The 23,182-nt window shown below is 46.8% G+C and overlaps 1 protein-coding gene across 11 annotated transcripts in view; it reads right to left on the reverse strand.

Moving 5' to 3' along the window:
* The window catches only part of PTPRU (protein tyrosine phosphatase receptor type U), a 446,790-nt gene that overhangs the window by 78,579 nt on the left and 345,029 nt on the right, over window positions 1-23,182 (reverse strand). For 9 of the 11 annotated variants that reach the window (XM_077337173.1, XM_077337172.1, XM_077337171.1 and 6 more), the window contains 3 exons: window positions 17,009-17,166; window positions 5,072-5,262; window positions 883-955 (listed from right to left, as the gene is read on the reverse strand). In XM_077337173.1, coding sequence (XP_077193288.1) covers window positions 883-955; window positions 5,072-5,262; window positions 17,009-17,166 — 422 coding nt within the window. The remainder of the gene's footprint in view (window positions 1-882; window positions 956-5,071; window positions 5,263-17,008; window positions 17,167-23,182) is intronic. The other 2 variants (XM_077337169.1, XM_077337165.1) reach the window with 1 other exon arrangement.

Raw genomic sequence — 23,182 nt, forward strand, 5'->3', positions numbered from 1 at the left:
TTGGGTCTCCCAGGCCATAGTCCTGCCCCTATATCACACTGGTTCTCCAAAAGACTTTAGTCAATTGTCTAAATCAGACTGCCCCTGCAGAGGCTGTGAACAACCCAAGGCAGATTGCCTCAAGTGGCAGATTTGGGTGGGGGTGCAATATTCTGTCCTGCCTGTTATAAGCCAGATGCCTGCCTGGCACCTCGACCCTTACCCAACTGCTACCAGTGTCTGAGAGCTGGAGGAGATCATCTTCCTTCCAAACATATCCCCCATGGCTTCTTGAACATAGCAGACTGAGTCGCACATGAATTCTCACAAGACTCCTCCTTTCGAGAGTCCAACACAACAATTGGCATTTGGGGTAGGACCCCCACCCCAGGGAAAGCTGGCTGCATGTGGGGGAGCACAGAATCAAACCCGGCTCACCAGATTAGAAGTCCGCACTCCTAGCCACTACACCAAATATAAAAACTGAAACTGGAGCCATTGCATGACTGAGAGTTGGTTGACTTTCTCCGAGAACGTCAAGCGCTCCATACTTCCACACTGATACAGAGAATCTCCCAAGGTAAGCCCATTCAGCTTTGTCACCAGCATGTACACCTGACTGAAAGGCAACCCAAATGCAAAGGATGACACACAACCAGCTCGGAGGAACTCCCTAGCAGCCTGGTGGGGTCGCAACGAATCGGTTGCTTTAGCAAAGGGAACCAAAACTGGAGTCAAATCCATCTTCCGTGTCTTCGGCAGCCTAAGATGTGAGCGAAACACAATTCAAGTGTTTTTTTCCCCCCAAGCACGGCCGAGTTTTGAGGCATCCCGATACCCAGAAATGAAAGGAAGGGATTGATTTTCTTTGTTTTCCCAAACGCTTTTGTCTTAGACACTTACAGGTTGGCAAGTGATCTTGTCTCGCTTTGGTCTTGTCTTTCTTCTTTGAAGCATCCCAGCCTTCAAAGAAACTCTAGGAGAAACAGAAGTCTATTATCTACACACAGAACACTTTGGGGAATGAACAAACACCAAATCCTCCTTTGAAAGCACAGATTCCCAGCTCTACTTTGGCGGCGGCGGGGGGGGGTACTTATAGAGGTACAGTGTTCCCACTGAATTATCCATTATAGGAAGGACAAGCATCCTTTGGGAAGACGGGAAGGTTTCCGTGTAAGAAGAAACAATACGCAGAAGAATACCCAAGCAGTCAAGTGTGAATTGTGTGTTATTGACAAAAAATGAATTGCATGTGATTTCAAAATACCTATGTTAAAACATGGAATGAAGTGAGAAAAAAAAATGATTTGTTAAGATGGGGAAAAGTGCAACTTGTCTCTGTTGGGGAGAATATCTGTGATTACGATGAATGTTTTGCCTAGATGGTTGTTTTTGTTTCAGAACAGTTGTGCAGGGCCTACGAGACAGAGCTAATGACACCAATATCTGGCCTCCCTATACAGAAACTACACAGAAAAGAACAGTCAGGGAATACTCTAAATCAGGGGTAGTCAAACTGCAGCCCTCCAGATGTCCATGGACTACAATTCCCAGAAACCCTGCCAGCATTCGCTGGCAGGGGCTTCTGGGAATTGTAGTCCATGGACATTTGGAGGGCTGCAGTTTGACTACCCCTGCTCTAAATCAACCAACTGGGCCTCCCTAGTTTCCCCTCCCACCACCCAACCCCCCCCCCCTTCACTCACAGCATTGATAAGCCAGAAATATTGATCATCAGTGCTGAGTACTGGCAATTTATTTACAATTTTAACATTTTATACCGTTGTATTGTTTAGCTATACTGTTTGATTGCTACTGTTAAATGGGGTTTTAATGTAAAAAAGTAAATGTTTTAATGAACTGTATTAACATGTTGTAAGCTGCCCTGAGCATAGAAATTTGATAAATAAATAAAGAATCAAGAATACCTGTTTTGGTAAACGGATGTATAGTTTAAAGTCAAACTGCGGCCCTCCAGATGTCCATGGACTACAATTCCCATGAGCCCCTGCCAGCGTTTGCTCATGGGAATTGTAGTCCATGGACATCTGGAGGGCCGCAGTTTGACTACCCCTGGTTTAAACAATGGCAAAAGGATATATCAAAATTCGTATGGCAAAGGGGAAAACATGAGGTAAATATATGGTATTACAAGATGCAAAAGAATGAGGAAGATTGGGCATACTTTGCCGTTTGTTGTCTAGTTTGGGTGAAGAAACTGATATTCGGTGAAAGAACTGTTGAGAAATAGCAGGCTATCAAGATTAGATGCTAGACTTAGGACATAGTTTGAGATTTGGATGGCGCACCTATTTGTGGAATGATGAAAAGGTTAATGTGGATTTTAAGAACGTAACATCTATATTGAGACCTGCTGAAAAGTTTTTATATATGGCATTTATAGGATCTGTTATTAAGTTGATCAGTTCAGGTAAGTAGCTGTGTTTATCTGCAGAAAAAGATTTGAGTCCAGTAACACCTTAAAGACCAACATGATTTCCTAAGTATAAGGTTTGGAGAGTCAAAACTCCCTTCATATCTGACAGACACCATTTACACGCTGGGAACTTCACTGCCTCAGCTTCTGCGCAGGAGAACAAATCAGGGGCGGATGAGGTGCACCAGGCCAAATGCTCCCCCATGTGGGTGCAGGAAGAGGTGGGTCAACCTGCCACAACTAAAACTCCAGCCTGCAGCCTGGCATGAAACCTCCAGTGCATAAACGGGAGCTTTAACGCTAAAAAAGTATATCCTAGAAACTGCCACTGGATTTGAATCTTTGAATCTTTGAATCTTACAGAGACTATGATTCTATTGCCAAAAGCAAGGTCTCACTCCAGTCTTGGCTCATCTACATTGGCTTCCAATTTGTTTCCGGACACCATCCACGGTTCTGGTCCTAACCTCCAAAGCCTTATATGGTTTGGGGCCCACATATCTGAAAGACCACTTACTCCCTTGTGGACATGCCCAACCACTGTGATGGCCAAGCACTCCAAAGGTCCTGCTCCCAATGCCCACCTTCTGAAGTTAGATGGTTGGTAACCCAGAAGAGGGCCTTCTCACGAATTTCACCAAAACTCTAGAACCAACTCCCCAGGGAGCTTCTCCTGTCCCCTTCTGTCAGCAAGTGAATAGTTTTTTGTTTTGTTTGGCATCTCCCCAATGAGCCTTCCTTCCTCCCCAATGTTTTAACTGTTGTTTGTATCTTTTTGTACTTATGTCAATTTTTCGCTTGAGCTTGTTTAAATGCTGTATTAGTGTGTTGGTTTAAATAGCTCTCAAGATAATATTTGAATCCTTATGTTTTATCTCTCAAGCCGCAGACCTTGCAGGGAAAACCCGTACGTGTTTTAGAAGACCTTGGATACTACTGCGGCTTGTCCTGTTGTTTTATACGCTGTGGATGAGGTCAGAATGAGGATTTAATGCTGCGTTTTTTAAACAATTCTTGGTCGTCTCCTGAAAGGGGCGTGTGCAAATGGAGCGTAAAGGTAGACTACAAATCACCAAAGTGAACAAAACAAACACATTAATACAGTTCACAAAAGGCTTGTATTCAAACTGTTCCATTCCTCCACATCTATATTCCAGGGGTTCCCAAAAACACCTTATTTTTCATTGGATTATGAATTTGTTTTTTTTTTAATTCTTTTCTTCTCTCTACAATGCATCCTTTCCCTTTTCATTCCACAGAGCAGAGTCAGTGTGAAATAGCAGCAGCACCCGCTGCTAAGAGCGCGCACAAGGGGGAAAGTGGCAGGAAATGATATGTTTTCTGCCTCGTTCGTAATATCCAAGTGCTTTTCAAATGCCTGTTTTTTTGGAACATGTACAACAGCTTTTCAAGGTGCCCTAATTATTGTAACTAACCCAGGTTTGTCAAATTCATAATATTGGAGAAGAGAGGCTCAGACATCAGAAACAATGGAAGACGAGACAGTAATTTTGGGGTGGGGGAAAGGGGGGGGTGATTTCAATAGGCAATCCTGTGGGACACCGAGCTGGATTGTTATGACAGCCACACAAAGCGAAGGCACTGCGACTGGCCCATTTTGATACGGCAGAAGAGCTGATGCAGTGGCTCAGGGACACAATGTCCTTTTGAGAGAACAGACAGGAACCTCTCCCAGTGAATTCTCAGACTCAGCCCCTGTCCTGGGCCTATTCTGCACACAATAGATAATGCACTTTCAATGCAGTTTAGAAGTAGACTTTCCTGTTCTGCACAGGAAAATCCAGCTGCCAAAGCACATTGAAAGTACATTGACCTCATGGACTAGATGACCCAAGAGGTCCCTTCCAACTCTATTATTCTATGGTTCTATGAAAGTGCATTATCCTATGTGTGCAGAATGGGCCCCAGACTACAGGCCACGGCACAAGACTCTCAGAACGTGGCTTGCAGCCCCTTTGCGAGACTTGCAGCCCCTTTGCGAGACTTAGAACATCATCAAAAGGTGGCCCAGTGGAACATCTCAGCTGCTGGATGGGGACTCCATTAGGTGTGCGTGTTTCGCATGCTGTCAAAATCGTGCATGCACGCAACTGCCACGCATGCACTATTTCGGCCGCCCATGAGCGCATGCATGACCGGGCAATCGCCCTCCCTGCTGCTGCTAGTCCCCAGCCTGAAAAAGGTTGGGGACCACTGGTCTACTGTACTCAGGATCTTCAGGATCTCTGAAATTCTCCATGTGCTGGACTGATCACAAAGCCCTAGGTTGTCTACTGGGGGGAAGAGAAGTAACTTGGCAGTAGAGGATTCACCATCTTTGCCTGCAGAAGGGCATCTTCCTGTATATTGCATATCAAGTATTGGGGAAACACCAATCTTTACCAGAGATCCCAAAGAACTGCTACCTGTCAAAACAGAGCTCAGCTGCACCACAGCTGAGCAGCAGAATGTCTGCTTTGCCTACTTGACATCTCCCATTAAAGGAGCTTCAGATAGCATCCCAGTCTCCTGAAGCCTTGGGAGAGACACTGACATGGAATACAAGATGACAGATGACAAAGTCTGCCCTCACCCTGCGACATGAAAAACAATGATGGGGGATTAAGGGTCAGGCGTGTTCTGAATGCTCACCTCATACTCCTGCTTGAACCCATAGCCTTCTGCAGTCTTCATCTGGTTGATGTGCTGAAGAAGGTCAGCCACTCGGACAGCAGGATGGAGCTGCCCGGTGTGATAGGGGGAGCCTTTGCGCCCGCACTGTCTCCGTGGTGAGCCCCCTAACAAGCTGCTGGATTCATTGACGACACTGCTGCGCTGGTCTGCTGGAAATGATGAGACAGGAAAAAGCAGGAGATTTATTTATTTATCATATGGCTTGTGTGTTGTGAAAAGGTAAAGGTTTCCCCTGTGCAAGCACCGGGTCATGTCTGACCCTTGGGGTGACGCCCTCTAGCATTTCCTTGGCAGACTCAATATGGGGTGGTTTTGCCTTCCCCAGTCATTACCGTTTTACCCCCCCCCAGGCTGAGTCAACCCTGAGTCGGCTGCTGAGATCGAACGCCCAGCCTCATGATCAGAGCTTCAGACAGCATGTCGGCTGCTTAGGGCTGATCCTGCATTGAACAGGGGATTGGACTAGATAGCCTGTATGGCCCCTTCCAACTCTATGATTCTATGCTTTGCCACTCTGCGCCACAAGAGACCCATGAGGTGTGTTGTGTAGCCAGGAGATTTTATGACTGTGGGCTTATCTGGCAGCCATATGTTTGGAGGTGTCTCACCATTACCCATCTCCTAACCCTAGTTTTCCTTGGAGGGCTCTTATCCAAATACCAACCAAGACCTACTCTGCTTAGCTTCTGACGAGATTGGCCATGCCTGGGGCTATCCAGGTCAGGGCAAACGCAGGAGAGTGATTAAAATAAAGAGAGGAAAGAAAAGAGCAGAATAAGTCAACTGAAAGCTGTTGTTAACCTTGACTTTCTAAGATGTAGAATGGGAATGAGCAGAAAACCAGGAAAACATGTGTGGTTCCCTTCTGAGTCCTTGAGATGTGACAGGAGGACACTGCTGCCTGAAAAGGAATTTATACTACTGCAGAAGCTGCCACGAAGCTTCCGGAATGCCGTACTGCCACTTTCCGGGTATATGGTGTGGGGGGTAGGGGGGTAGGTGAGCTGAGGGCCGGTGTTGGGAGGGGGTTAAGCGGGGTGGAATGGGGGATGGAACAAACAAATAAAAATGCAGTACGAGAGAACACAGATCACTTCCTCCCCATTTCTACGACACTGTTGGCAAACCTCTCCCAAACAGTGGTGTGAAAACCTTCCACACAGTGGAAAGATCTACATGGCTCATTGTCCAGTCGCCACATTTTGATGGCTATTCCCAGCAGCTTTCATATGTTGGATGCAAAGCACGAAGGGAAAAAAAACCTGGCACGGCTCTGTAAATGACAAACAATAGTAGCTCAAACTAAGCTGATTGGAAACTGGATTAAACACGAAGTGAAGAGCTGTGGAAATAATGTGCTAATGTCATTTTTGGCTAATGACACTCCAGACTTGGCTGTTCTAATAGGTAGTTAGGTGTGAAACCCAAACTCTCTCACCTGTTCTGGACCTTTCCCAGGTGCCTGGAAGGTAGATTCATTACGCACCTTTGGACTCAATTCTAAATAAATATGCATGGGATGAAACAAAGCGGATACCTTCTCTTCCTAGGGTGACTTTCTTCTCATTCACTCACACGCACATACACACACACCCCCCCGCCTGAAATTGGTTTGCAGCCTTCTGTTATCATGTGGTATCCGAACAGCGCACCAGGGACTGCAATTTAGTACTGTAAAAACTATGTCCTCCCAGATTGTTTTAGAGCAGGGGCCTCTAACCTTTTTGAGCCTGCAGACATGTTTGGAATTTGGACACAGGATGGTGGGGGTCGCCACAAAATGGCTGCCAAAAGAGATAAAGTCGCTACAAAATGGTTGCAGCAAATGCAAAATCCTCCCTCTCGGCTCCCGCTGCCTGTTATTGTTATTTTTTCCTGTCATTTGCAGTCTCCGGTAGCTGGTGGAGGGCATGCAGGGGGTGGTGGGTGGGGATGGGTTTTTTAAAACTGTATTTTATTGTAATTTTATTTTTGTAATGTTTAATGGCATGTGTTTTATTGTGTGAATGGCCCCAAGACCACATGGGGAGGGAAATTAAATATTCTACGTTCAGCCACACAGTGGTAGCAGCTGAGGCCAAAGTTAAAAAAAAAAAATCTGAACAACCAATCACATCTCCAGTGGCTGAACAGAAACCTTGCTGGGCAAAAACCCTACCTGGCCTCACTCACTTCCTAAAAACGCTTGGTGATCACCAGGAAAGAGATTGGTTGGCACCGTAGCATCCATGAGCATCATCTTGGGGATCCATGCTTTAGATCGAGGGTGGCCGAACAGCAGCTCTCCAGATATCCATGGTCAACATGCTGCCAGGGCTCTTGGTGATTGTAGTCCAAGGACTGTGAAAATATTTTTTCCTGATATCTAGCCAACGATATAGGCTAGATATCAGGGAAAAAAATTTCACAGTCAGAGTAGTTCAGCAGTGGAATAGGCTGCCTAAGGAGGTGGTGAGCTCCCCCTCACTGGCAGTCTTCAAGCAAAGGTTGGATACACACTTTTCTTGGATGCTTTAGGATGCTTTGGGCTGATCCTGCGTTGAGCAGGGGGTTGGACTAGATGGCCTGTATGGCCCCTTCCAACTCTATGATTCTATGACATCTGGAGAGCCACAGTTTGGCCACTTCTGCACTATGGAGACAAGACCAAGCAATGCACAGTACAATCCTAAACAGAATTACACCATTCTAAATACATTTAAATCAATGGATCCCTTCTAAATTCCATGCCTGGAAGCATAACTTCTGCTCCTCTCCCAGAAAGGAGCCCCAAAGGCCCCTGAAGTGCTTCCCCTGTGGGATGGAATAACCCAAGGGGCAACACGAGAGGGGAAATGGAGTGCTGATGCAGAAGAGAATTCCCCCAACCCACCTCCATGGTGTTGGAGACAAATGCTGCGAATACCATGGACAGCCAAAGTTACCGACAAGATAGTTTTGGAGAGGAGCAAACCAATTATGTCATTAGAAGGGAAGATATTATGGATAACTTACTTTGGACACATCATGCGATCAAACTCGCTAGAAAAATCATTAATGGTCAGCGGCAAAAGGAAACATGGTCGCCAAAGGATCCGTTGGCTCGACACGATCAAAGCCGATACAGGGATGACCATGAACAAACTAAAAGAAGCAGTCAGAGACAGGGGCGCATGGCGAAGACTTTCCTATAAAATCGCCAAGGGTCGGACACGACTGAACGGATAACATCATCACCTCCATCTCTTTTGCACTGTTCTTTCGGATAGGACAGAGTTCATGGAACAAAAAACTCTGAAATATCAGAACCACAACTTTGAGAACAGTACGGGAACAGTCAGGGCTTTCTCCAACGCTAGCACTAGAAGATTAACTAAATAACATTTTAATGGAATACGTTTTAAAAACTAATGGCTGTGTTTACAAATGCAATTTCCTCTACAAGATCAAGTGCCGCTCTCCAGGATAATGGGAGCCATGTGGAATTACTCGTATCAACACAGTCCGCTCATCTTCAGCCGCATTATCTGAACATTTCCCGGCATGAGGTATGGCTCTTAAGGCAATTGTGCAGGAAGAAGATAACCCCCAAAGCCAAGGAAGCTTCTGCCGTCCTGGCAGGGCACCATTATTCGATCCTACTCTACCCAGTGGGCAGCCTCTCAACGTGTCCTCACTGAAGATGTAATACAAAATTTACCACCTGATATGGATAACTAAGGCTAGCCTGATCTCATCAGATTTTGGAAGCTAAGCAGAGGCTGCTCTGGATTGGAGAACTCCAGGGTCAGGCGAAGGTAGACCACCTCTTGAATGTCACTTGCACTGAAAACCTATAGCAGAGGTAGTCAACCTGTGGTCCTCCAGATGTTCGTGGACTACAATTCCCATGAGCCCCTGCCAGCAAACGCTGGCAGGGGCTCATGGGAATTGTAATCCACGGACATCTGGAGGACCACAGGTTGACTACCCCTGCCCGACAGGGTTGCCCTATGTCAGCTGGGACTTGATAACACTTGACACCTCCACCAAAAGGTTTACCAGTTGCAGCTGAGTTATTAGAATCCTTTGTTTCATCCAAGTTTGGTGTTAATATATTCTTGGGGTGGGGTGGGAGGCAGAGATGCGGGATCAAGTTCTACCAAAGTCATGCAGGTTAACGTTGCGTTTGCTGTTATTTTAACCCAGAAAACTGTGTATCCTGCTCCTCTATATTAGGTTCCCAAAGTGGGCAGTGCACCCCCCCCCTGGGGTGTGTGTGGAAGAATCCAGGGTGGTGGTGGGAAATTTTGGGGAAGTAGGGGGGCAGCAGTCTGACTCTTCCTGCTGTTGCTGGGTTTCCTAGAAAGAGATGTTCCAAGGTGGCTTGCCAATGTCTGCCTCTGGGTAGTGGTAACCCAGGGCTTGCTTGGTGGTTTCCCATCCCAAGGCTAACCCTGCTTTGTTTCCTGAGACAACTGCAGCTTCAAAAGGTGAGGTGGGTAGGACTGTATTCCTGCTGAGCTCCTTCCCTTCCTCAGACTCTGTCCTTCAAAGGCTCCACTCAAGATCTCCAGGAATTTCTTAACCCAGGGTCGACAACCCTTCCACAACAGCATCCAACCCTGGGGGGCTGGAAAAGCCTTTTCCTGCCTGCTCACGGACATGGAGTTTTCCATTGTTGGCTTCTCTCTCTTTCTCCCTCTTTCTCTCTCTCTCTCTCTTTCCCCATCTGTCTCTCCAATGAGGACTCCAAGTGGCTCTTACAAATGACTTGCATAATTATATTTTTCCCCAGACTAAAATATGGCTATTGCACAACCATCCGCAAAAAAGTATAGGCAATATGGTGTGTTTTGAATTTGCAGTGGACCTAACACCAGGAAAGAGGTGTGTGTTTGTACCTGTGTGTGTATGTGGGGGGAGGCACTAAGGATGTGGCCTGGGGGCAGCCCGAAATGGTTTGGGGACCCCTGCTCTATATCATTACACCACAATTGCAAATTTCTGCTTGACCCAGAACCATGCAGTCAAAGGATGGGGCAAGAGAGAGAAAAATACACTTTAAGCGATGAGACCGAATTTTGGAAAGCAGCCTGGTTTGATGCAATTATCCCTGTTTAGATTTTGTTTCTCCCTGGGGAGAAACAAATCCACGAGACTGATATTTTTACACCAATTTCACTTCCATCACACCAAATTATTCCTATTAAAACAGACACCGTTCAATGTTATCTTTGCGCCCACTGCGTTGAAACAGCATCTCTCACTGTCAAAACGCCATCAAAAGGATGCGAAAGAGGCCAAAGAGTCAGCAGTGAGGAAGAGCAGAAGGGGGGAAAGGGATGACAACAATATATATATAAAATAAAAAGGAAAGAGAAATAGCCGTATCTGTTTTTCCTTAATGGAAAATACAATGTAGCAGATGAACAGCTGTCAATTTGTATCATGAGATGCTGAGAATTCACCTCCACTTCTTAAAAAATCTTGCAATTGCTGCGCCCGACAGCTCATTTCCAACAATGGAAGCAATTCCATCATGGGAAGGGACGATTTCTGCCAAATCCTCCCGCTGACTGCAAATGCAAACCCCTACTTTGTTCCAGACATAGTTCATGAGGATCCAAGAACAAAAGGGGCGGGGGACAAAGCTCACAGCAGGAGAGAGAAGTCCCCCTTTGTGAGTTCCACTCCACTAGTGACCCTTGTTCAATACAAGCCACCGAGCTCATTCTGTTTTCTGCATTCGGAAACATTCTATTTGTCTAGTGTTGTATCTCTCTCAATAAGCGTCTCCTTGCCAGGGAGATCTCCTTAACAAGTATAGAATGGGAAGTCCCTGTGCAACAGGAAGTGATTAGCCTGACAGCCTGTCATAATCATCCTTTTGGGTCCCTTTATAATGTTCCGGCTTCTCTTCATAGGCTCAGAAAGCCCAACATGTCCTCTTGCCCACTGCCCCCATTCCTTCTTATGGTTTCCAGAAGACAACATAGGTACTGAGTAATTGAAAGGCCACAGAGACAGGTTGGTCAATGCATTAACCCAAGCGCAGAAGCATTGTGAGCACAGAAGAATTTGAACGGCGTGTGGGAAACAACGCTTGTAGGAGCATGAATTGATGCTTGGTATCAGCTGTCATTGACACAGTGGCACTGGGTTTGCTGCGCACTGTACATAACCCCAGCCTAGCCTGATCTGGGCAGATCTCATTAGCTAAGCGGGGCTGACACGGAAGCAGGGTGGTGGCGAACGACAGCTTCCTGTGTGACCTTAGAGAAGCCACCACCTTTCAGCTTAACTTCCCTAACAGGGTTGCTATGAGTTGAAGGGAGGGGAAAGACCACGCCAGCTGCCCTGATCACCTGGGAGGAAGGACAGGTAAGCAACCGTTACAAATCCCAATCTTTCTCCCAGCGAGCTCCGAGAGGAACACTGCGAGATAAGGGAGATTGCCAACCTACAGGTGCCACCTGGGGATCTTACAATTCATCTCCAGATGATCAAGAGCAGCTCCCCCGCAGAAAATGGCCACTTTGGAGGCTGGACTCGATGGCACTGGACACCACGGAGGTCCCCCCCTCCTCAAATTGTGCCCTCCCAAGGTTTTTTTTTCAAATCTCCAGTATTTCTCAACCTAGGCAGAGTCTGCACTTACTTTCTTTATTCCATTGTCAATCCTATGGAATTCAGATCGCTTTGAACTCGGGTTCTCCTCTCTCCCCCCCTTCCCCATTGAAACAGGAAAGTCTTCTGCACGTGGTTAGGGAGGCTCAGAAGGGGGGGGGAGCCAAACCTCTTTCTTTCTTTTCTTGAAGGGGGGGAGGAGCCAGGCAAGGAGCCTCTTTATTTTCTTGGAGGGGAGGGGATCGAAAAAGGAAGAGGAGGGAGGAAAAATCCAGGACCGACAGTTGAGAGAAATTAGGGGCTTCTCCTTTAAGGCAAGCGTGTCACATGACCAGGTGTAGCCTATCAGAGGTTCTCTACGACGGAGCTTTCTTTCCCAATCCTTTCCCAAGCTGGATATTCAGGATTAAAAGCACTCTGAAATATCGCACAATAAAGGTAGGGTCACTCCGGATCAATCCTTCTTGCTGCAGAAGGAAAATTAAAATCGCCCAAAATCCAAACGGAAATTGCATTCTGTGCAGAGGGCAGGGACTGAATCGATCTGGGGTTGGAATAAAAGCTCCGTGCAGTTTACACCCTAGAGTTGGAAAACCTAAAAAGGTAAAGGTAAAGGTATCCCCTGTGCAAGCACCGAGTCATGTCTGACCCTTGGGGTGACGCCCTCTAGCGTTTTCATGGCAGACTCAATACGGGGTGGTTTGCCAGTGCCTTCCCCAGTCATTACCGTTTTACCCCCCAGCAGCAAGCTGGGTACTCATTTTACCGACCTCGGAAGGATGGAAGGCTGAGTCAACCTTGAGCCGGCTGCTGGGATCGAACTCCCAGCCTTATGGGCAAAGCTTTCAGACGGCTGCCTTACCACTCTGCGCCACAAGGGGCTCATACCTAGAGATAAATTATTGGCTCTTCACTGAGTAGAATCGGGACAGATTTGGAATCTGGGTCTCCCCAGGCCTTGACCTAAACTACAGCCATGGCACGACTCTGGTCTCCACCTCTTCAAGCTCACAGGAGCCAAGATTGCTGCATTCAGACATGGATTTCCCTTCCCGCATGCGCTGGAGGTTAATTTTGGGACAAGCCGCTGTGCATTTTCATTGGCGCACACAGAAAGAGGCCACAGCCCCTCCGGCAAGCGCTTCAGAAAACTCCCTTTCGACGCGCCTCGGAGGGATGGGGGCTGAAAGCCATTGCCGGCAAAAAGCAGGTGCCATCGCACCGACTTCAATAGATGTAAAGCCATCACAGAAAATAGGGGCTGAAAGCTCTCCGAGGCTCTCCGAAGACAATGTTTCGTACCAACCGGTCTCGTTAAAGAGTATGCCGAGAAACCGCAGCAGTGCAGTAACTAAAATAAAATAATACTCCTGTGAAGATATATAAAAGCGACATATTCGTGCCCTCTGGGCTTCTATTATCCGCGAGACAATGGTCGGAACCATATTAATCTTGTAGTCTGCCGGGGGGAGAGGAGTGCTCGGCAGCATCTTGAAGTTCCGCTAACAGATGTTATTAGCATATGGCTGTAACTGGGGCACAGAAAGAATGGCTTTACAACTAAATCAGCCTAGTGGTACATGCGCCAGTGGGAAATGATCAGTCTTGGGCAGGGGTAGTCAAACTGCGGCCCTCCAGATGTCCATGGACTACAATTCCCAGGAGCCCCCTGCCAGCAAATGCTGGCAGGGGGTTCCTGGGAATTGTAGTCCATGGACATCTGGAGGGCCGCAGTTTGACTACCCCTGGTCTTGGGCCTCGCGCGAAAAAGGCTCGGCTTCTTTAACTCTTCGAGGTATGCAATTAGAGATGTTGCTGAAACTCAGCTTTCCTAAGTATCGGTGGCTGGAAAGGCTGCCTTTGGCAAGCAGTTGTTTCACCACCACCACCACCAACAACAACAACAACAACATGCCTTTAATAGCATGTAAAAGTACAATATAAGAAGGGAAAGGGCAAAAGGATCCACTGCTATGCAGAGTAAACAAAGGCAGAAATCATGCTTTAGAGTAGGACAAAAGACATTCACGATCTCTCGTGGCAAGGGAACCAGTTCTATTATATCAGGGTTCCGGGATGTCAAAAGAAACTGAATTTGTTTCCAGATATATGTATGTATATATATATATTCAGCTCCGATTACATAGCTGAGCAAAAGGGGGAAACATTCTCTCCTTGTCATCAATTAAAGCTAACTGATGCTATGCAGCCCATTTGCACCAGGGGAGGTATAAGCTCCTGCTCCTGGGCTCCAAGATCCACTGGAAGTCTGTTCTGGAGGAAGCAAAGCAGCAGGCAAGGAGCAAGGTCATGTCACTTCTTGGTGACACACTTCTGGTGACTCTCTAGAAGTTCCCCAAAATCTTGGAGCCATCCCAGCCCTACAGTAGACAGGAACTGGCTGTGGACTTTGCAGGTGGGCGGTGTCAAGCCACACATACAACCCAACAGCCAACTGATCTGGATAGAGGCTTCTCTCCCTGGATTGGCTCGGACTGTGAAGGGGAGGAGTTCTAACAGACCACCCCCTGGACATCCCAAGCCAACCCGGGTAGAGAAGCCAATCCCCAGATCAGCGGGCTGTTGGGTTGTGTGTGTGTGTGTGTGGGAGGGGGGATTGAACTACCCATCTTCACAGTCCAACTTCTCTCAGTGGAATCAGCTGTTTGGTGGGCTCCAGGGCATTTAAGTGGACATCTAAGTCTCTTTAAATGCCTTGGAGCCTGAACTGATTTGGCTGTACTTGAATCACTCAAACCCAAATCCCTGTACTAATCCTGGGGTCCAGCTGATTGAGGTACACCTGAATCAATTGGGGTGGAATCTAAAGTATGGTGAATTTTCCTCCCCTCTGAAACCCTAGATCAGTTCTTTCTCAACTTTTTTGTCATTCCGAGAGCTTTGAAACATTCTTCAGGTCTCGAGAAACCCAAGTAGTGGTGCAATTGTGCAGAATATGGTTGGGAAGCAGAGCTGTGTACATGCCCAGCCTGGGCCCCTCCCCTTCCCACCCTCTCCAGACCCATCATTGGCCATTTGGGAGGGAGGGGATGTTGACATGACGCTATATGGTCATAACACCCAATAAATGTTTAACAAATCTTTAAAAATATACTTAAAAAATTAACTCCCACCCATTTGGGAAACCCTTCCTGGGTTATCAAGAAGCTCCAGGGTTTCACAAAACCAAGGCTGAAAAAGCCTGACCTAGATGATATTAGAATAGAGTAGATGAAGTATAATATCAGTGTTCTACAAGTTATAGGGAACTATTCCATTGTACTGGGGCAGGAACTGGAAAAGTCTAGGCATAAACCCAAATCTGTGGGGAGGGAGAGTGAGAACAAGTTTGTCTGGAATCGTAGTCTGTACCTACAGTCTGACTTCGATCGCCTACAGCTGAACCGCATTCTAGGAGTGTCTGCAGCACCAATTCACAATGTTTTGAGCATGGAGAAATCTACTACAGCTTGAAGCTCCTGGTGATGTGTTTCATGTGTGGGAAGGACAGCAAAGAGCAGCTGGCAACCAGCTCCCTTGCCTCATCAATGAATTTAGTCCAATTTGGGGAGGAAAGGAGATATTTGCTAAACATCTCTCACCTAGATTGCTGCAAGTGCTTCTCACTGGCTTGGTTTGTCACCTGCCATCTGTCTCCTGTTTAATAAAATCAAAATGCTTCTGCAAAAAAAAAAAAAACCTACAAAAGGTCACCTTTGAGGGAAAGCACATTTGGATGTGTGGATGGGGAGTTGTACTCAAAGAGGGATTTGGGGCTTGGGGTTCCATGATCAGATGCCAGATATGTAGTTTTGCTGAAGCCAGCTGCAGGTAGGGATCGGGTGTGGAAGTGAACCTTCAGCTTTGCACCTGCTCTCCCTGGCCCCCCTGGAGGTGGCTGTAGGCTGGGATCGGGGTGGGTGGGTGTGGAGCTGAATTGTCAACCCTGCAACCAGCCTCCCTGACCCTGCTGGAGACAGCTGTAGGCCGGGACCAGGGGAGTTGGGTGTGGAGCTAACAAGTCAGCTCTGTGCCTGGTCTCCCTGATCATCCTGGGGCCAGCTGCCAGCTGGAATGCATGGAGTTGGGTGTAGATGTGACCTTTCAACACCATGCCTGGGCTCCCAGCCCTACTGGGGCCAACTCAGCAGACCCCGAGCCTGTCTCCTGCCCACTCTGCACAGCCTGCTCCCTTTAAATGCTTCCAGAGCCACCAAACAGCTGATCCCCAGAAAGAAGCCTCTCTGGGGATCAGCTGTTTGCCAGCCTGTGCATGTGTGGTGGGGAGTTCAAAATTAGATAACTTTCATGAAACAGCTGGTCCCTGTAAACATATCCAGCATTTGAATACACACTGATGACATTTGCATACCATACACGTCCATATTTGAAGCAAACAAGAGATCTACAAGAGACGCAAGAAAATGTCCCCCTTCCTCTGCTTCCTCTCCATCTATACAGGTTTTTTAATATATATTTGGGTCCCATTTGCTCCTCTTTTTCCATTTACCCAGATGTACCTCTCCTGACCCTGTTGGGCCAGGCTAGCTCTATTTCATCAGATATCAGAAGTTAAGCAGGGTCTTGAATGGGAAACCACCAAGGAAATCCAAGTTGCTACACAGAGACAGGGAATGGCAGACCACCTCTGATAATCTATTGCACGGGTAGTCAAACTGTGGCCTTCCAGATATCCATGGGCTACAATTCCCATGAGGCCCTGCCAGCAGTCGCTGGCAGGGGCTCATGGGAACTGTAGTCCATGGAAATCTGGAGGGCCGCAGTTTGACTACCCCTGACCTTGAAAGCCCTATGGGGAGCACCATAAATGAGCAGTAACTTGACAGCCCTTTCCACCTGCTCTGGTCCAACATAACTTGGCCTGTTTTGCTGCCCCCCTCATTCTCCTCTACTGTGGGGCCTTGCCTCGACTCCTCTGCATGCAACATACTTCGCACAGAGCCTGGCACAAAGGACCATCTTGGTCTTGAAAAGCAAGCAATTAATGAATCAGAGCAATTGTGTGTGGCTGGTTCCGTGTGGAAGGATGCCACGTCCCATTAGCTGGTTCCATGTGGAAGGATGCTATGTCCCATTAGCAATGTCCCGCCCGCTAATGGCGGGCTGATGCCCTGCCAAGAGATTGCTCTGTCACATTTGTGAACCACACAGTGATGTACTACCAGCTGAAATGGGAGCGAGAGCCATTATGTCCTTGAATATTACTTCCACGAGTGTATATCACCGAGGGGTGGTGAGACTCCAGGCCGACCCACTGGGACTCCTCTCAGCCTGCTCGGCACTTACTTCTGTTGCTGTAGTTGTGCGTCTCCATGAAGGACAAGCCCAGCCGCTCATCCTCTTGCAAAGTACTCTGGTCAGTAAAGCTCCGATCAATCGCGCTCATCATGTGCGTCTTCTCGTTGCGGTAATTGATGGTCGCTTTGGTCATGTTGACAGGTTTTCTAAACGCGAAGTTAAAAAAAAAAATAGGGAGAGCTGACACATTTGACGTTACGAGATCACTTAGGTGCTGCTTTACAAGACGATTCCTGAAGGGGAAAGAAATGTAAAGGGGAGAAAAGGGACTCGTGGGCATATTTGGCGGAAGCAACTTCCTGTGTTGCCATGGACACCCTTTTTTTTAATAGTAGGCACGCAGCGGCCTGACTGGCCACAATCGCACTGACAGTGTAAACAGCCTCAAAAGCAGATGAGCTTCCATACATTCTCCGACATGGCCGTGCAGGCAACCAAGCTGAGCTTCAGTTCCAAGTCCATTTTATCCCCCAGCCATTCCAATTTCATCGGCTTGAGGCTTCCACAGCGGAAGAAGCGGAAACAGTGCTTATCTGTCCATGGGCTGGGGATCTCAGGTGGGTGGTGAGCCTCTACAAAGCTACCATTTGCGATAGAAGGAGGCTGCATAGAAAGTGAGAGCTCTATGCCTCCTTCCACTCTTTGCATGCATGCCAAGTCGGGTGGGAAGACGACAAAGTGAGATTGCGTAGAGAGAGAGAAGATTCCTCCGTGACTCTGTCCCATAGCTTTTTCCTCATGACCGGATAGGTCCTCGGCTCTTTTGGTCTGCTATCCATAGTCTTTAACATCAATTATGATATAATTCTGGTCCCCCCGTTTCCTGTTGCATGACTGATAGCCCTAGACTTCCTCTCAAAAGCTCAACAGGACCCAGGTCTGAAAGGGTTGAAGGTCTAAAATTCCCAACACCTGCTAAAAACCATGCTAGTTTTTGGGGCTACTTCTGACTACCTAACGTGTACATATGTGGGTACTTTTCTTGACCTTACTGAATTTCACGGGAAGGAGCAGGCCATAAATGTGAGTTTCTAAAACTTTGCTAGTTAATGACGAATTGACCTAAGAAATGGTCATCTGTACATTGAGAAAGACCATCTGGTCATTCTCTGCTTCATGTTTCTTTCTTCTCCTGGACTGGATCCTTAAGGGCATGAAGTCCTTGACAGCACCCATGCTACACAATATGATTCTCATTAGGGTTGCCAACCTTCTGGTGGCACCTAGAGATTTTCCAGTATTATCATTGATCTCCAGAGGACCACGATCAGTCCCCCCGGACAATATAGGTGCTTTGGAAGAAGGACTCTAGCATGATAACCTACTAAGGTTGTCCCCCCAGACCCCATCCGCCCCAATATCTTTCAGATATTTCCCAACCCAGAGCTGGCAACCCAACTTCTAATGAACATTCGCATGATCCGGACATTAGTAAGTTTCCAAAGCTTTGTGAAAACAGCCATTTCAGCAACATGAGAGGAAGCAGCAAGGACATTTTTTTTAAAAGGTTTGCAATTGGGACTGCTGGAAATTACACTTGACTACTCTTCATAAGGGGAAGCAAAACTTTGGATCAAAATAGCCTGAGACAGAATGGCATCTTCCGACTCCAGTTGAACACACAAAGCTGCTTTTTACCTTATCAGCCCACTGGTCTATCCCAGTCCTTCTCAACCTTCCTAATGCCGTGACCCTTTAATACATTTCCTCATGTTGGGGTGACCCCCAACCATAAAATTATGCCAGGGTTCTTTCACAGAAATTAAACCAAAACTGACCAATGGCCTGAAGATCCATTGTTCATGATTGTATATACATTGTTTTTTCCCAGGGTTTCTCAGTTCAGTTCTGTCCCAACATGCCGATCTCACTCTTTTGCCCTGCTCCAGACAGACAAATGCTCTATCTCGATCTACCCTGCAAGGTTGTTGTGTGGATGACACCCCCCCTGCACCAAGCTGCTTGCCCTGCCGCGACCCCTGTGAAAGAGTCGTTCAACCCCCAGGTTGAGAACCACTGGTCTATTCTAGCAAAAAGGACCCAAATCAGACTTGCTTTTGGGTCAAATCCGAAAAAAAATTAAGGGTGATCCAGACCATCGGCCCGATTCAATTTTGGCCGATTCCAAAACGTTCCAAATTCTTCATTTTCTTTTCTTGTATTTCTGCCCATGCCTACTCTGATTCACAGTGACTTGACACGGATTCCAATGGAAGTCTTTTACTTTTCCTACAGCTTGATCCTTTTAAAAAATTAATAAGATGCTGCAAATCAAACCCGGAACTTTCTGCCTGCAACAGCCACAGCCCCTCTATTGCCCAGCCAAGATTTAGAAACCTCCTCCCTCCAACATGTGATATTTGCTGCCCTTCAAGTGTCAGGTTAAAAAAAACACACACCATGTTTTCAAGGAATCTTCCTCCCCGTGGTCTGCTGCTGTTGATACCGTTTCTCCCCGTTTCATTTCTTCCGAGTTATGAGGGAGCTATTGCTTTCTCTCTGCAGGCTCTCACTGTAACTGGTTGCTAAGTTTAAAAAACGAGCCCTGCTGCTTTGTCTCTTTCTAAACATTATCTGCATTTTATTCCCGCCTTTGATGATTTTTATGGCCGATTGATTTTATGCTAGTCGGCTTTATTCTTCCATTTCATTTGTTGTATCGCTGTAATGGATGCCGTCTCTGGGCTTGGAGATATCTTGCTGGGGGTGCTGGGTCAAGAGAGTTCAGATAAAGAAGCAAAATCCCAACTGAGCTTCAGCCTATCAAGGAAGACTAAAGACCTGTTCAGAAATGTTTCAGTTTGGCAGATAAGAATGGTTGGAATCTAGGCCTGATGAGAAGAGGTTGAGAGAGCTGGATACGTGTAGCTTGGAGAAGTGGAGGGCCAGTGGTGAGAGGATAGCTGAGTTTCATGACGTAAAGCAGTGGTCCCCAACCTTTTTATCACCGGGGACCACTCAACGCTTGACAATTTTACTGAGGCCCGGTGGGAGGGGGGGGTAGTATACTTCTCTACTCTCAACCACTGCCCTAACGCTCTCTGATTGCTATGGTAATGTTTAAACATCCCTTCAAAATAAGATACAGACACGCCTCAACAATGTACATAAGGAACATTTTATTTTCATGGAAATTTTAACTCATGACAATGACAAATCAATGGGAATCCTGAGCTTGTTTCTCTGCAACGAGATAGTCCCGTCTGGGAGTGATGGGAGACAATGACACCCGAAGTGTGTTGTAAAGGGCTGGGGGGGGATGAAGTAAAGGGCCGGGGGGGGGGGAGAAGGCGTCCTTCGCGGCCCACCTCCAATTAGTCGACAGACCACGTGTGGGTGGTCCAAGGGCTAAGAGCAACGGGTTCAAATTACAGCAAAGGAGGTTCCACTTAAATATTAGAAAGTCTTTTTTTAATAGTGAGGACTGTTCGTAGATGGAACATGCTGCCTCTGAGGGTGAAGGAGCCTCCTTTGTTTGAAGTTTTGAGGAGAAAATTGGATGAGCACCTGTCAGGAGTGTGCATTTTTTTTTAAGTATGTGAGAAGATGGCCCTCTGCAGTCTCTTCCAGCTCTGCGTTTCTGGGTTGGCGGATGGGGTTTACAATATAAAATGCAGCCTTTTTCCCTGCATGTTTCACTTTTCCTCTGCGTTTATCAAATATTACTCTCCTCTTGCCTTCGATCAGCTGGAAATGAATGTTCCCCAAAGGAAAATTATAGTGACAGTGACCTTTCTTTGATAGAAAACTTAATTTCCAACCAAACATCATTCCTCACTCACTCGTAATTGGCATTTTGGCTGATCTGCAGAGATTAAGTGTATGGTTTAGGGTCCCTTGCTTGAAGAATTTAGCAGCTGTCCAAGCCCACATGGGTTAAGCCCGTGCATCTCGTCTTCCTTCATGCCTCCTTAGTCGACAGACAACGTCACTGACATCAGACCAGAATATGCAGCCATGGACAGCCTTGTAATGCTGCACTTAAATCTGTTCAATGTTATTGATTAGTCTCCCAATGTGATTTTCAGTGCCGGACTCTTTACCATCAAACAAGCTCTTGAGTTATGTACTAACAAAGAGATGATACGGCATAATTTGCCACCCATTTCCCCTGTGAGCAAAAGCCTCAAAATAGCTTTGCATTACTGTTTCTATGACTGAAGGGGGTCAAAGAAGGGTGGAAGCACTTACCCTTCCTCAGTTCTTTTTTATAGTTGTTTACATTTGTTGATGGTGGCAGATCATTTGGGGAGATTTGCTTCCCTTGCAAAGAGCAAGAGCAGCATTTCGACTTGCTAGGAAAGCTCCTGGTGGACTGCTGCCCTGGGAGTTTACTGTGGGGTAGGAACAAGCTGGGTGGAATGGCCGTGTGACACTGGCAATGCTGCAGAATCCACTGGGTTCAAACATGGGACATGGTTTACAAGGGAAGGGATGGGAGTAGGCCACTGGACAAGTCTACTGTTCCAGTTATTAAGAAACAAATTAAAATATAGAGGACATTTGGCCTCTGATTCTGTGCTCCCCCAGCTGGGTAACCTTGGGCTCGCCACGGTGCTGATAAAGCTGTTCTGACCAAGCAGTGATATCAGGGCTCTCTCAGCCTCACCCACCTCACAGGGTGTCTGTTGTGGGGAAAGGAAAGGGAAGGCGATTTGAAGCCGCTTTGAGACTCCTTTGGGTAGAGAAAAGCGGCATATAAGAACCAACTCTTCTTCTTCTTCAGTAATATCAGGGCTCTCTCAGCCTCACATCCCTCACAGGGTGTCAGTTGTGGGGAGAGGAAAGGGAAGGTGACTGTAAGCCGCTTTGAGCCTCCTTCGGGTAGAGAAAAGCGTCATATAAGAACCAACTCTTCTTCTCTTCTTCTTTCTCTTCTTCTTCCCTTTGGGAAGCTTGGAGACTAGTTAAAACTACGCTACTGGAAGTTCAGATAAAACATATACTGCAGGTTAGGAAAGGTATGAATTGGTATATTTATATTTTTAAAAAGGCCTGCATGGTTAATGGACAAAGTGATGGAAGCACTAAAATTTAAGAAGCAGTGGAAGGCGAGTCCAAGTGAGGTAAATAAAAAGGAGCACAGGCTTCGACACATAAAATGCGATCAGACAGGCAACAAGGGACTATAAGACACAGACATAAAGATCCACAAAAAAGAATTCTTCAAATACACTAGAAGCGGAAAACCAGTCAGGAAGAGAGTGGGGACCTTGAATAACTGATTCATGTGGGTCTGAAGCACCATAACAAATTTGAGCCCATTGGCACCTTTAAGACCAACAAAGTTTCATTCAAGGGATGAGCTTTCGTGTGCATGCCCATTTCCTCAGATACAATGTCGGGAAATGGAAGGAATCAGTTAATACTTACAGCCGAAGTGTTAAGAGTAAATTTACATTCAGCATAATGAAGATGTTTCCAGGTTTTAGAGGACAGGAAGGGGGCATAAGGGCAAGGTCTCAGCTAACTGCTGTCAGCATGTGATTCTATCTTTGCTCATTTTTCTCTTAATGGGGACATCTTTATTGTACACAAAAGGTTTGCAATTCAATCTCAAGTGAATATAAACAAATCCAAATAGCTGTTTTTTTCATATTTAGCTCTGGAATCTATTAATCATTCTCATTAAGTTGTAAGTTAATTTACACTCACACTCCATCCATCCATCCATCCATCCATCCATCCATCCTTCCTTCCTTCCTTCCTTCCTTCCTTCCTTCCTTCCTTCCTTCCTTCCTTCCTTCCTTCCTTCCTTCCTTCCTTCCTTCCTTCCTTCCTTCCTTCCTTCCTTCCATCCATCCATCCATCCATCCATCCATCCATCCATCCATCCATCCATCCATCCAATTTCTTACTGCCACTCTTGGCAAGCCAGCTCATGGTGTGTTACAACATAAAAATCCCAGAACAACCAAATCCCATTAAAACAGTACCAAACGTAACAAAAAACAATGTGGCAGAAAAACCCAATCCTTTCCCATATGGTACTCCTGCCACTGGGGTGGCAGAGGGCCATGTCAACCAATCATCACCCATGAAGTTCTAACAGGTGACGTAACTTCCTAAGGGGAGGAGGCAACCAGATCTCCCTTCTGTACCAGCCTCAAACATAGACCTGGCGGAAGAGCTCCGTCTTACAGGCCCTGCAGAAAGCAGACA

Source organism: Paroedura picta, chromosome 5 (genome assembly GCF_049243985.1).
Source record: "Paroedura picta isolate Pp20150507F chromosome 5, Ppicta_v3.0, whole genome shotgun sequence".
Lineage (NCBI taxonomy): Eukaryota > Metazoa > Chordata > Lepidosauria > Squamata > Gekkonidae > Paroedura > Paroedura picta.